Source organism: Oryctolagus cuniculus, chromosome 10 (genome assembly GCF_964237555.1).
Source record: "Oryctolagus cuniculus chromosome 10, mOryCun1.1, whole genome shotgun sequence".
NCBI classification, from domain to species: domain Eukaryota; kingdom Metazoa; phylum Chordata; class Mammalia; order Lagomorpha; family Leporidae; genus Oryctolagus; species Oryctolagus cuniculus.
The window spans coordinates 117,442,601-117,455,935 of NC_091441.1; the positions used below are offsets into that span (position 1 = coordinate 117,442,601).

At 54.3% G+C, this 13,335-nt stretch overlaps 1 protein-coding gene across 6 annotated transcripts in view; it reads left to right on the forward strand.

Annotated features, from left to right (window-relative positions):
* Positions 1-13,335, forward strand: part of SRGAP3 (SLIT-ROBO Rho GTPase activating protein 3) — a 331,270-nt gene that overhangs the window by 198,904 nt on the left and 119,031 nt on the right. For all 6 annotated transcript variants that reach the window (XR_011379673.1, XM_070051217.1, XM_070051214.1 and 3 more), the window contains one exon: positions 12,233-12,425. Coding sequence is in view for 5 of the 6 variants with exons in the window: in XM_070051217.1 (XP_069907318.1) it covers positions 12,233-12,425 (193 nt within the window). In the remaining variant the exon portion in view is untranslated. The remainder of the gene's footprint in view (positions 1-12,232; positions 12,426-13,335) is intronic.

Sequence of the window (13,335 nt, forward strand, 5' to 3'; positions counted from 1 at the left end):
GTCACGTTCCGGGCTGTGATAACTCCCTGCCCAGAGAGTCCTCTGTGTACATGCCTGCAGGCCCTTGGGGGGGATTCACCCCTCTCCATTGACAGTTACTCTGTCACTCAGGTCTGCCTGGCCTCCCGCTACGCTGGGGACCCACGAGGGCAGGGACCCTCCTCGTGGCCTCTCCTGCAGACACAGGGGTGTTCTCATATCCATCCCTTTTCCATCACTAAGACAAAGCATCTGAGGCCGGGAAACTCAGCACAGAGTTCTGGAAGTCTGAGGGGGTGACATCAGCGTGGGCCTCACAGTGGGTGGAGCCACAGTGGCTGGAGCAGTGGCTAGAGGGAGAAATCGCACAGTGAGACAGGAAGCCAGAGAGCAGGCAGGGGCCAGGCTCCCTCCCCTGAGATGGAACTCAAGGTCCCCCGATAACTACCGGGATGAAGGTGGCGACCCCCTCCACCCCAGCCATGGTGGCTGCTGATCAGGCCGTGCCGGGGACAGGGTGTGGCAGAGTGGCCCTCCCCTCTCAGCTCGTCCCCTGCTGGCGGCCCTCCTGCATGGCTCACCTACGAGACCAGGGTCTCCAGTTCTGCAGAGCTTTCACAGTGGGGTTCTGGACACTGTGTTAGTTTCCTGTGGCTGCTGGAGCTGCTGACCGAGTCCAGTCCTGGAAGCCCAGAGCCTGAGGTCGGTTTCACCAGGCAACAGTCCATGTGCTGGCTTAGCGGTGATCCCCCTCCCCTACCCCGAGGCACCAGGGGAGAACCTGCCCCCTGCCTCTGCCCACTCGTAGGCTGCCTGCAATCCTTGGCTTGTAGCCGCATCACACATCTCTGCTGCTGGTCTCATCTGGCCCAAATCTCCTCCTCCTCTCCCCTGTGAGGGTGACTGTGGGACTGCGACTCCCCTGAGGGACTGCATTCAGCATTTGCCCACCTGGCCCAAGATAATCCCTCTGTCTCAAAAAACCTCTGGTCACGGCTGCCTTGCCCCTTCTTGCCAGGAAGGTCACTCACAATTCTAGGAGTTAGGAGCTGGGAATGTTCTGAGGGCCATTATTCAGTTTGTGCCATATACATTTCATTTCTTCATTTAGAAATCCAAGGAAGGGTAGGGGTCTTCCAAAAAGTATTTGGAAAAAGTCTATCATGAAAAAACTGCGTGGATATCAAAATGTTGTTGGCATTAAAAAAAACCCTCATAATCCTGTTTCCCTGTGAACTTTTCAACATGCTCTTGAGTTTGTGACCTACCACGCTAGCAGGCACAGGTGCCACGCCAGTGCCTGTGGGAGGGGCTGCAGGCAAAAGAGCTGCATGCAGCCCGGTGCCAGGAGAGCCAGGTCCTGGCATCACATGGGGGTGGGGCTCGCTGTCCCGTGCAGCCCCCTTTGTAAGCTTCACTGTTTGCTGAAGTGAGGGACAAGCACTCCTGCAGTCACGTGTCGGTGCGGGGGAAGAGGTGGCGATTTTATGTGGCCCCCAGAGGGAAATAGCATTGACTCACAGACGAGTTGCTTCCTTTTGGGTCATGCAACCTCAGCCTTCTGAGAGAAGGTTGCCCTGAGCTGCGTGCCTGTCTTCGACACCTCCCGTAAACGTTTGCAAATTCCCCTTATCAGGAGCCCGTGAGTCTCGGGTTGCAGGATCTCGGTGGGCTTTAGTGATGGTATTTGGTGTCCGCCGTGTTAACTTGTGTGGTTGCCTTCTGTTAGTGGTGAGTGATTGCGGTGTTGCCATTTGCAGTGATATCATAAAGCATTCCACAAGGAAAAAACAAGGTGATTTAAACCCAGGAAGTGAGTGTGGGGTGGGCCGTCTTCAGCGAAGGCGCACTGCGGGGCTGGCTGTGGGGCTTGGGGAGGGTGTTCCCCAGGCCACGCGGACAGTGGGGTTGAACACGTTTGGAGAAGCACCCCGGTCAGGGGATGCAGCTGGAGGTTCAACTTATCTCTCCCCACTTAAACATGTCTGACCTTCAGGGACCCGTGGCCACCAGGCTGGGAGTGGTGACTGGAACCAGAGATTGATCACAGCCCTTGGTCAATGCAGAGCCCCTGGAGGGAGGGTCGTGGCCTCCTCCTGGCTCCTCCTTGCATCTCTCTGAGCACCTGGAAGCTATGGAGGCAGCTTCTGTGGGAGGGAATAGCTGTGAGTGGGACACAGACGTGCGGACGCGGTAGGGACCCTTCTTACCACCCGGCTTTCTGCTGCTGCTGCCTGCCGAGCAGGGGTGGCTTAGCAGTCTGAGCAGGGGGCCCAGGCACAGGGCCAGCAGAACTGAGTCTGCTTCTGGGCTGTGGTGGGGTGTGTCTCCTGTCTCCCACCCCTACAGCCCTGGATATGTGCCCACCGCTAATCCCCTGTGAGGTCAGAGATCTCCCGCAGGCTGCATGGCCCTGGCCGTGGTTAGATACCACTCAGCTCTGCAGCACCTTCCCGCACACTCTGCGGGAAGTACTCGGGGAGCACCTGCTGTTTCCCTGGGGCCCTCCCACCCCCACACAGCTGCAGGCAGATAGGACTGGCCTAGAGAAAGGCCCCTGGGGCTGGAGGCCTTTGATTGACTGTGAGAGTGCGGAAGACAGAGCGTATGACCTGGCTGATTAGGTGCAGTGTGCGTGACACGTGCTCAGGCAGCCCTCTGGTGAGGGGTAGGAGATGAGGGCTCTGAAGGCCCCTTAATGTTTCGTGCACATTGCACCTGTGTGCCTCAGTCACCTGCTCTGAGGGGGGAAGGTCCCTCCTATGACCGTGGCATGGCCCATGGAGATAATTCCTGGAAGCACTCAGTTTCAGCAACGTCTGCTCTTATTCCTGAGATTTTGCAGTGGGAAAAGCCAAGTCCCAGAGAGGTCAAGTGACTTGCCCAAGGTCACGCGCCTAGCCAGCTGAGTCAGCCCAGATCCGGCCCTTGGCACTGCACGGATCAGGGCTGAGACTGTGATCACCTGAGGGTCTGCCCTATCTGGGGCGGATTCCTGGAGCCATGGGGAGCAGAGTGGCAGAGTCCTTGGGGCCTTGGGGCCAGCAGGGCTGGAGAAGGGCCGGGGATGGGGAGTCTGCCCAGCACTGGTGAGAACTTTATGTGGGGCCTGGGTAGGGAAGGAGGGCAAGTTGCTGAGTTCTCAGGGCCGGGTCAAGGGTTAGAACTGATTGGGGCAGCGAAGCAGCATTGACCATTGCTTGTATGGTCATTCTCTGGGCCCCTCTTTCTAACCCAGGAGGGCCTCCTGCAGGCTGGGGGCTGAGGTCTCTGGGAGTGAGTTGTTGGCATTCCTAACTGGTCAGACCTGTTCAGCTGGGCTGTAGGCTTGGCATCAAGTTTCTGGCTTTGTCTGCTTTTTTCCCCCTTCCTTTTTTATTAGGGAAAATCTCAGACACTGCAGATGTATAGAGAATAGAATGAGAAGCCCGCTCCCCTTGCCCACTACAGCAGACCCTCAACAGTAACTCAAGGCCAGTCTTGTTCTGCCTTAAACTGCTCTCCATCCAGGGACCCAAGGTTTTTAAGAAGCGAAGTTTAGCCTGTCTGCCTTTTCAGTAGTTCTGGGACTCTCCCAGGAGCACAGTTGGATTCTGCCTCATTTTCCGCAGTGTCAGGGCCTAGTGCAGAGGCCTCTAGCGCTGGCACTTGCACTTCTGTGAGTACGAGTGGGTCACGCAGAGGCCGAGGCTGCTCCTGCACAGCTGCCAGAGGAAACTCGTGCGGTTGTTCACTGCACATGGGTGGTGACGGTCAAAGACACGGGCGACCTGAACGTCCTGCCGAGACGCCTGGCTAGCAGTGTTCACGGTGGAATTTGATAGTGCCGTGGAGCAGGATGAGGGGTGTCTCTGTGCAGTGCTATGGCCTGCCCCGCAATGTGTTCTAAAAAGAGCAAGGTAAGGGACCCAGCACTGTGCCGGCAAACAGATGAAACAGCGTGGCTGACGTCTGCACACACGGTCCCTAGATGCTCTTGCTTCTGGAAGGGTACACATGAACCCGCTTCCCCAGCTGCCTTGGTGGGTGGGACAAAGCGGCGATGGGCAGGGAGGGGAGAGACTTCTCGGTACACCTTTGTAACTTTCAAATTTTTTGTATGTAGTAAAAAAAAGAATTCCTATACATCCTACTTAGAAATTGGATTCCTCTTTTCTATAAACCTAAATTGCTCTAAACAATAAAAGCAATTAATTTTATAAAAAGGACATTTATCCTTTTTAATGAGTTGAAATGTAAGTCCATGTAAAAGCTTGGACACAGGTGTTTATGACAGCTTTATTCTTGATTGCTAATGACTAGAAGCAACCAGTGTGTCTTTGATAGATGAAGGAAGATAAAGATTATGGCTGTTATTCCAAACAATAGCATCTTGCTTGCATCAAGATAAAAAAAAATGCGCTCTCAGGCCCTGGAGAGATGCGGGAGCACCCTCTGTGCCTGTTGCTGAGTGACAGGAGCTGGTCTGCAAAGACTACACGTGGGCAGGGCCCCGCTCCATGGCATTCCAGAAAAGGCAAAACCAGGGAGACAGAAGCTGGGGCAGTGGGGGCCAGGGCCTGGAGCAGGGTGGGGCAGACCTCAAGGGAGGGGTGATTCGGGGGTGTGCTTTGTGCAGGGAAGCTGTCCTGGGTGACACAGCAAGGGTGCGTAGGTGTCACACTGGCTCCGACCAGTGTACCGCGCCAACACAAGGCAGAGGACCCTGTGCTTCCTGGTGGAGGTTTTGGTAAAAGAGAATTTCTAGCTCCGTTGGGTCTGAAGGCTCTCTCTGCTTCTGCTTAAGAGGCTGTGGCTGTGGGGGCTGTGGCTGGGCCCGAGTTTCACTGTGGGTGCTACAATGGTACTCCAGAGAGAAGGGGGCTTTGAAGGTTGGAGGGGTTTAGCCTTGATCCACGTGGTGGGGAGCTACAGAGAATCCTATCGGGAGAGTGCCCTGGGGAGATTTGTGCTTTGGGAGACCTGGGTTACAGCATTAACATTGCCCTTCTCTGTGCCTCGTGTTCTTGTCTATCAACCAGGAGGCTGCACTAGGTCGTCAGGAGGTCATCTCCAGCTCTGAGGTTCTGAGATCCAAGCCTGTCCCCACTTTGCAACCCCTTCCCTCCCGGCTCCAGCCTTTTGTCTTCCTGCCTCTCAATGCTGTGGCCTGGCTGGAACCATTCTGGGAAGGGGCACCTGCTGGGTGGAGCCTGTGTTCCTTTTTATTTTCTGCTCCCTCTTTGTCATCATCAAAGAGGAAGAGCAAATCTGTGTGGTCTCCTAGCAGCAATTTGAAAGGGAGTTAGAAACAAGGAGATGGGTGATCCAGTGTCCTCCGGGCTCCAGGACAGGGCCACCCTGGCTTCTACAGGGCCACAGCCTTGACCATGCCCCACCCAGCCTGGGAGGCTGAGGCTGCTGCTCCATCCCCATCACCGCTGAGTGACGTAGCAGCACTTCCTCTAAGGTGGGAGGCCTGGCCCTGTGGTGTGGTCGGCAGTATTTCTTGGCAGCGCCACTCCAGCTCACCATCTTGCTATGGGAAGGACACGGGTTTCATACAGATGGATTAAAGGTGACTTTTGTTTTGAAAGTGCAAAACAAGGCTGATGCACAAAACATAGGCAAAATCCTATGGGTGCCAGTCCAGGGTACTGTCCGCAGGGATCTCGGTCTCTCTCCTGGCTCTGCTGGGTGCCAGCTGCTGGTCGCACAGGTCAGCAGCTTTTCTGGAGCCTTTGCTTCCCCACCCACGGGGAAAGTGGGTGCACAGTAGCAGCACCCACGTTGCCTGGGGCTGTGAGTAGCTGAGCGCTCAGACCCTGGACCCTAGCTGGGCCGTGTTCAGTGCTGGCAGCCATTCTGGAGATGGCTGTAGCAGCAGATGGTCTACAAGGAGCTTGGGAAGCATCTGGAAGCATTTCTGTCACCTGGGTGGCTGCAGCAGGGCTGGCCTGTGGCAGCTGCTGGGTCTCTGTGCAGTGCTGTAAGCTGGCGCCTGGCAGGTGCGGCTGCGCAGTTGCTGTGGCTCAGAGAGCGACAGGCGACCTTGGGTGAGTGCCTGGCCTTGGTTTACACGAGGCCTTGGTTTTCTCATCTTAAAAAAGATGGTACTATCCATGGTGAGCGTGCGTGGTGTGAGGTGTGTATGTGTGGCTTGTGGTACGTGTTGTGTGTGTGGTGTAGTGTCTGGTACGCGTGTGAGGTGGATGCTGTGGGGGGGTGTGCATGTTTATTTCTGTGTGCATTTGTGTCTGGTGAGGCTCTTAGAATCATAGTAATTAATGCAATTGGATAAAAACACCTGATAAAGGTAACAGTAACTTACTACATAGACATTGATAATATCCTGATGACCTATTAATTTATGTTTTGAAATTGTCATGTATTTGAAGGGTGGAGAGAGAGAGAGAGAGAGAGAGAGAGATCGATCTCCTACTTGCTGATTCACTCCCCAAATTCCCCTAAAAGCTGGGATTGGGCCAGGCTGAAGTCAGGAGCTGGGAACTCTCTGGGTCTTCCACTTGGGTCATAGGTAACCAAATCATTGGACCGTCAGCTGCTGCCTCCCACAGCCAGAATTAGGAGTGGAACTGGGACTGAAACTCAGGCATTCTGATCTGGGATGTGAGTGTCCCAAGAGGGGTCTCAGCCACTGCCCCTAATGCCTGCACCTTTGAAGACCTATTATGTGCTGGGAGAACACACCCTCAGAGCTTACGTTGCACCAGAGGGGATGGGTTAGACATGACTGGCATCCCTGAAAGGATGGATAGAAAGTTCCAGACACACCTAGGTCACTGTTAGTCCCCTGGGAACTGTGGGGGGAGGGGCAGCTAGGCTTCCCTGGGGAACAGCCCTTGACGTGGGCTCTGCAGCAGTGGTCTTCAGTTCCTTTGCTTGTCTTCCCTCTGCCTGAACTTTGAGGGGAGAACCCTGCTTAACGTATTTTAACTTGATGTCTGAAATGCTTCATTCTAAGTCTGTGGTTAGGGATCTAATTCCTGCCATGTTTAAATGTTGACATTTTATAATAACGTCACTCTTTCTATTTTTTAAAAGATTTATTTTATATATTTGAAAGAGTTATAGAGAGAGGTAGAACCATAGAGAAAGGTCTTCCATCTGTTGGTTCACTCCCCAAATGGAGGCAACGCCCAGAGCTGAGCTGATTGGAAGCCAGGAGCCAGGAGCTTCCTCTGGGTCTCCCACACGGGTGCAGGGGTCCAAGGACTTAGCCCATCCTCTGCTGCTTTCCCAGGCCACAGCAGAGAGCTGGATTGGAAGAGGAGCAGCTGGAACTTGAACTGGCACCCATATGGGATGCTGGCACTGCAGGCCAGGACTTTAACCCGCTGCGCCACAATGCCGGCCCCCATCACTCTCTTAAGATGTATCAAATGGAAACTAAATAAAGCAGTGTTAGATTTTTGTCCTCCTACCCAAATGTCACATGTCTGGTGTGTTCATCACGTGTAAGACGCCAGATCCAAGTGTCAGGTGTATGTAGTGTGATGGCTTTACCACTGTCCCTGCAGCTCAGGTCAAGGGGGCTGTGCCCAGCCCCCCTGGAGGCACCTTCTGCCCATCTCAGCCGGGACCCTCACCAGTACAGGGAAGTCTTTGTTGTATCCCCCTGGTGACCACAGGGGTGACTGGACTGCAGCTGCTGCTGCCTGGTGTCCCGAGAAAGGGTTGGACTGCACGCTGCCAGCCTGGACAAGGTGAAAACCCCAGCTCACTGTACATTTTCTACCAAGTGATGGACGGCTTTGGTCCCATGGTAAAGTCGGAAGTGTGGAGTCAGACTGTCCTGCAGTGGGGTCATCTGCAGCTCCACATGCTGTCATGTGTCCTGGTGGTTTTCAGTAAACACCAGCTGTGTGTTTGCAGGTGCGGGTGTAGGTGGTGGCAGGGTGTCCCTTGTCCTGTATCCTAGTGTTCCAGGGTGAATCTCTGCCATTCGCACATATCCCTTCCCTGTCTGTGGGCATTTCAGATCGTTCCTGGGACTTGGCTGTGAAGCTGTTTCTATGCTTGCGTGGTCTTCAAGCACTCATTGCTGCTACATGTGTGACTGTATGTGCCATTGCCAGGTCAAAGGTTAAATATAACATACACTGCAGCCCATCAAAAATCCCCAGAAAAATCCCAAATTTTACAGTGTTCCTTTCTTTATATGCCTGGTTTTTTTTTAAAAAAGGGATTTATTTGTTTTTAGTTATTTGAAGTACAGAGTGACAGAGAGTGAGGGAGAGATCTTCCATCCACTGGTTCACTCCCCAGTTGCCCACAGCTGCCGGTGCTGGGGCAGGCTGGAGCTAGGAGTCTGGAACTCTGTCTGAGTCTCCCGTGTGAGTGGCAGGGGCACTAGTACTTGGGCCATCATCTGCTGCCTTCCTGGGCATTTCTGCAGGAAGCTGGATCTGAAATGGAGCAGCCAGCATTTGGATATGCGATGCCAGTATCACAAGCTGTGACCCCACCCACTGTGCGTGCTGCCAGCCCTTCCTCTACCTTTACGAACACAGACTCACAATTCCCTTCTACGTCCTTCACAGGGTTTTCTGTTATTATATTCATGCTACAAGTCTCTTAGCCTCGTACTTTTTACCCAGCGTGTATGTGTGAGCTGGAAAAGCTCTTCTTTGACCATGCACCCTGAGGATCTTGATTTGGCCTTGATTTATGCTTGCAACCATCGCTAATGCACAGTCTGCCACAACAGCACTGCTGCTTTCCGCATCTGAACAGTTATCAAGCGTAAACAATAACACGGGACATGCTTCTTACGACGAGATGGGTGGGGTGATGGTGGTGATGCTTCTCAAACCGGACACACCAGATCCCTGCCAGGAGCCTCGTTGGGAAGAAGATCTGATTCCAAAGGCCTGGGCTGAGGCCTGAGATTCTGTGTTTTGGTTCTTTAGCTTGACTGGGGTGTCTGGCTGGCACACAGAAGGACTGCACTGTTAGCACAGGTATTTTGGTGACTTTGGGTACTTCTGTGCCTCGTGAGCCCCCTGGTGAGGCTGATGCACCTTCTGGGCCCTGCACTGCACTTTGAGCAGCAGGGGCTGGTGGTTTCCTTTGCTACAGGAAGATTGGCTCACATCCATTTTTTTTTTCTCAGCTGCTTGTCATTTTATTTATAACCATCGCCTACTACAAGGAAAACAAGTGTTTTTAAAGCAGCATTGCAACATTGTATTCCTGGTAATTTATGCAAGCCAAACGATGAGTAAATAAATGATACGGGACTAAAACTCATCATGTTTTCTGCCATCAGTGGCCACTGGACTTAGGACTGGTCCCAGACCCTGATCTCGATTTGGGCCTGGACCTGGACTGTGATCTTGACTGAGGTTTGGATCTAGATGCTGCTTTTATCCTTTCTGTTTGCTCTCTTGAGCCAGATAACAGGTTTTGAAATTTGTTTTTTGTTTTTTTTTTTTAAAGATTTGTTTATGTATTTGAAGGTCAGGGTTACACAGAGAGAGAAGGAGAGGCAGAGGCAGAGGCAGAGAGAGAGAGAGAGAGAGATCCTACATCTGCTTGTTCACTCCTCAGTTGGCCACAACAGCTGGAGCTGCGCCAATCCAAAGCCAGGAGCCAGGAGCTTCTTCCAGGTCTTCCACACGGTGCAGGGGCCCAAGGACTTGGGCCTTCGTCTACTGCTTTCCCAAGCCATAGCAGAGAGCTGGATTAGAAGTGGAGCAGCCGGGACTCAAACCGGCACCCATATGGGATGTCAGCACTGCAGACTGAGGCTTTACCCGCTACGCCACAGGGCCGGCCCCTTGTAATGTGTTTTAGAGGTGCTTCTGGCTTTGGTGTGTGATGCAGACCCAGGACATGATACAAGCTTTTCTTTCTTGGGCTGGGTCTTAGACTGTGACCCTGAATTGGGTTTAGATCTTGAGAAAGATCAGTTTTGGTAACACCCACATTTTTAATTGTCGTGTTGGTTGGCATCTTGACATTTTGGGAGCACTGCACTGTGGTCCTATTCTGGACCAGTGAAAACTTGATCTCCCTCCCATGGAGGGAACAGGGTGTGGTGCCGAGGAGGGTGAGGAGACAAGGGGTGGTCTCTGGGCAGCAGTTGCCTCCCCATACCCCCTCTGCCTGCAGACCCCTCGGGAGGGTCTTGTACACCCACAGTGAGCCTGCCCCAGTTTGTAGAGATCTCCTTGGACACTGGCTGCTCTTTCTGACAGGTATGCGGTTGGGCAGGTGAGAGCTGACATCACTGTGGGAGAGCGGCTTGGAGAGCCACTGTGGGCTCAATCCTGAGAAGGAAAGTTTGGGGCTGGGTGGGGGAGGCCCTGAATTCCAGGCTAAGGGGTTGGACGTGTTCCCGAGCACAGGGGCTGCAGGTGTACCTGAGTAGGTGGCCGGCGGAGCTGAGTAGGGCAGCTTGTGGGGTGGTCAGGAGGGGTCAGGGTGTGGGGACGGTGAGGGGGACAGTGTTACAGGCTTGAAAGCGAGGCTAGCTGTGTGCATCAGGATTCAGCCGTGTTTTCCACACCAGCTCCCAGTCCTGGGGCTTGTGCCCTGCTGTGCAGACCTGGCTTGGTCGTCAGTGTTACCTGAAGTGGCACCTGCGACGTTTGTTTATGGGGAGAACACACATGTGGCTTAAGGCCTCACCACTTCCCTACTGGCCTCCCAGCCCCACCTGTGTAGGGGGAATTGTGTCTTCTGCCCCTTCCACCGCCTATTTGCCCTTTGCTGATTGACAGAGCAGCTTGGGCTGAGGCCTGTGTTAATGAAATGACACCCTGACAAGAGGGACTCCATTTTAGAGCACTCAAGAGTCCATCTTGGGAAAGCACCCCCTACTGTGACACCTGGTCTGAAACTATGATCGGAAACTTACAGAGCAGGGGCTGGCGCCACGGCGCAGTAGGTTAATCCTCCGCCTGTGGCGCCGGCATCCCATATAGGCCCCGGGTTCTAGTCCCGGCTGCTCCTCTTCCAGTCCAGCTCTCTGCTGTGGCCTGGGAGAGCAGTGGAGGATGGCCCAAGTCCTTGGACCCTGGCACCCACATGGGAGACTAGGAAGAGGCACTTGGCTCCTGGCTTTGGATCGGCACAGCTCCGACTGTTGCGGCCATTTGGGGAGTGACCCAAGTCTCTCCTTCTCACTGTCTGTAACTCTACCTCTCAAATAAATCAATAAAAAAACTAAAAAAAAAAAAGAAGAAGAAGAAAGCTTACACAGTAGCAATAACTGCATCCTACTTGTCGGGGCATAGAAATTCCCTAGTGTGATCGCTCAAGCTTAAAACAGAGGCTGCGCTTGGATTAATGTCAAGATTATAACTGAAATTGTTAAGATTGCAGTTGGTGTTGTCAAGAGTGTAATTGGTGTTAGTTTCGCATAGGCCTTAGGTCAGCTTGACCCTAGTAACCATGTATTCCACACCCCCATCCTCGCAACCATGTATTCCCTCTCCTGTCCTGTGGTTTCTGCTTTTATAAACCCTGTTGCTCTGAGTTTCGGGGTCAAGAGTTCTTTAGGGCAGGAGCCCACCCTCCACCGCCAGCAATGAAGGACCGGCAGATTTGATCAATGTGTGGCGCTCCTCTGTTTGCATCGCTCAGGTACAGCAGTGAGCAGCAGCGTGTAATTAGCATTTTACACGTTACCTGTGGTCGTTGAGGGGATTTCATCTGTCCCAGGGTGCAGGTGGTGCTAGCTGCCCGCTGCATTGCAGTGACGGGAGGGTTCACCTTCCACGGTGCACTGCAGTAAGAAAAGCCAGTCAGTCTACCCGATCGTGTGGAAGAGAGAGCACTGGGGCTGGCACGTGGGCACGGAGGAGACTGGTGGCACCAGTCTGTGGCTGGAGTTTGGGAAACATGTGGTTAGGACTGGGGCTGGGGAAACATTTCTGCCAAGGGCCATGTGGATATTCATAACGTCCTTCATGGGTCATATACAATTATCAGCTTAAAAATGAGCCTGGTATGGGTTTATTGAATTTCTAGTCCCGCCTGTGGATGCCTTGGCAGAGCCAGACCCAAAGATCTCGTGGGCCCCATATGGCCTGCGGGCTGGACATTGCCCCCCTTCCCCCGTGGTTGAGTGGCAAAGACAGGCACGTGCCGAGTCTGTGCCAAGGCTCTGTCCAGCAAGGCTTTGGTGTGTGTGTGTAGGGGGGTGCTGCTTGAATTGCAGTGCCCGGCTGTGGCCCCAAGTGTGCTGGGGCCCCCACCGCCGTCCCTGCCAGCAGCCTAACGTGCTCTCTGCGTCTGCCCACAGAGATCCGCACGCAGCTGGTGGAGCAGTTCAAATGCCTGGAGCAGCAGTCGGAGTCGCGGCTGCAGCTGCTGCAGGACCTCCAGGAGTTTTTCCGCAGGAAAGCCGAGATCGAGCTGGAGTACTCCCGCAGCCTGGAGAAGCTGGCCGAGCGCTTCTCCTCCAAGATCCGCAGCTCCCGGGAGCACCAGTTCAAGTGAGAAGTGGCTGGGGTGGGACGGTGGGAGGCAGGGCGGGGTGGGGGGGAGCAGGAAGGAGCTGCGCCCAGGGCCCTGGGTCTCAGCCTCCCGGACTCCCGGTGAGCACAGAAGCAGTTCCCACACAGCAGGCAGGGCCTGAGCTGGTAGCCCCAGAAAAGTGCTTGTGGGCACACACAAGGTGCACGGTCAGTCGTGTGGCTCTTAGTATTGTGCCCACTGCTGCGTGCTGACTGGACCCAGGGCGTCAGCCTGCCCGCAGCCCGTTTCCTGCAGCGTGGGTGCTGTGGGGCTCCCTCTCCGAGGAGCCGAAGCCTGGAGCGTCCTCTTCCTCGTGTGCTGGAGGGCCCCGGCTGGGCTCCTTCGTCCCCTTATTAATTATTTACTGGGCACGAGCTCCCTGTCCTGAGTTCTCATGCCCCTCGCGTGCGCCGAGTTCTCTGAGGCTCAGTGCGTGTAGCATCGACGTGCAGGCGCTGCCTCAGCTGCAGAAGCTTCCTGCGCAGGCAGGAGAGCTCCTGTGCCTGTGTTCACCCCAGCCAGCCTGTGCGTCCCACAGCGGGCCCCTCCCCGCCTCCCCACGTCAGCTCTCATGCAGACGCCCCTGCACCCCTGAGCCCAGGGACTTGCTCCTTCTCTCCTCTTCCGATCCCCTCTCCTCGGGTCCAATCCTTCCCCCTCTGCACCTGCTTTCTTTAAAATGCACATAACCCTGACCACCTGTGAAATGTGTGCATCTATTGCCTTCTCCAACCATCAAGTTCTTATATTGAAACTCCATGTCCTTTAAATTCTAACTCTGCCTCCTCCTTCCCCTGGGCCCTGGCATTCACCCTACTTTGCATCCCTGGGCCTTGGCCAGGCTTGTACCTCGTGTAAGTGGGGTTGTGCAGTTACGCAGCCCTGTGG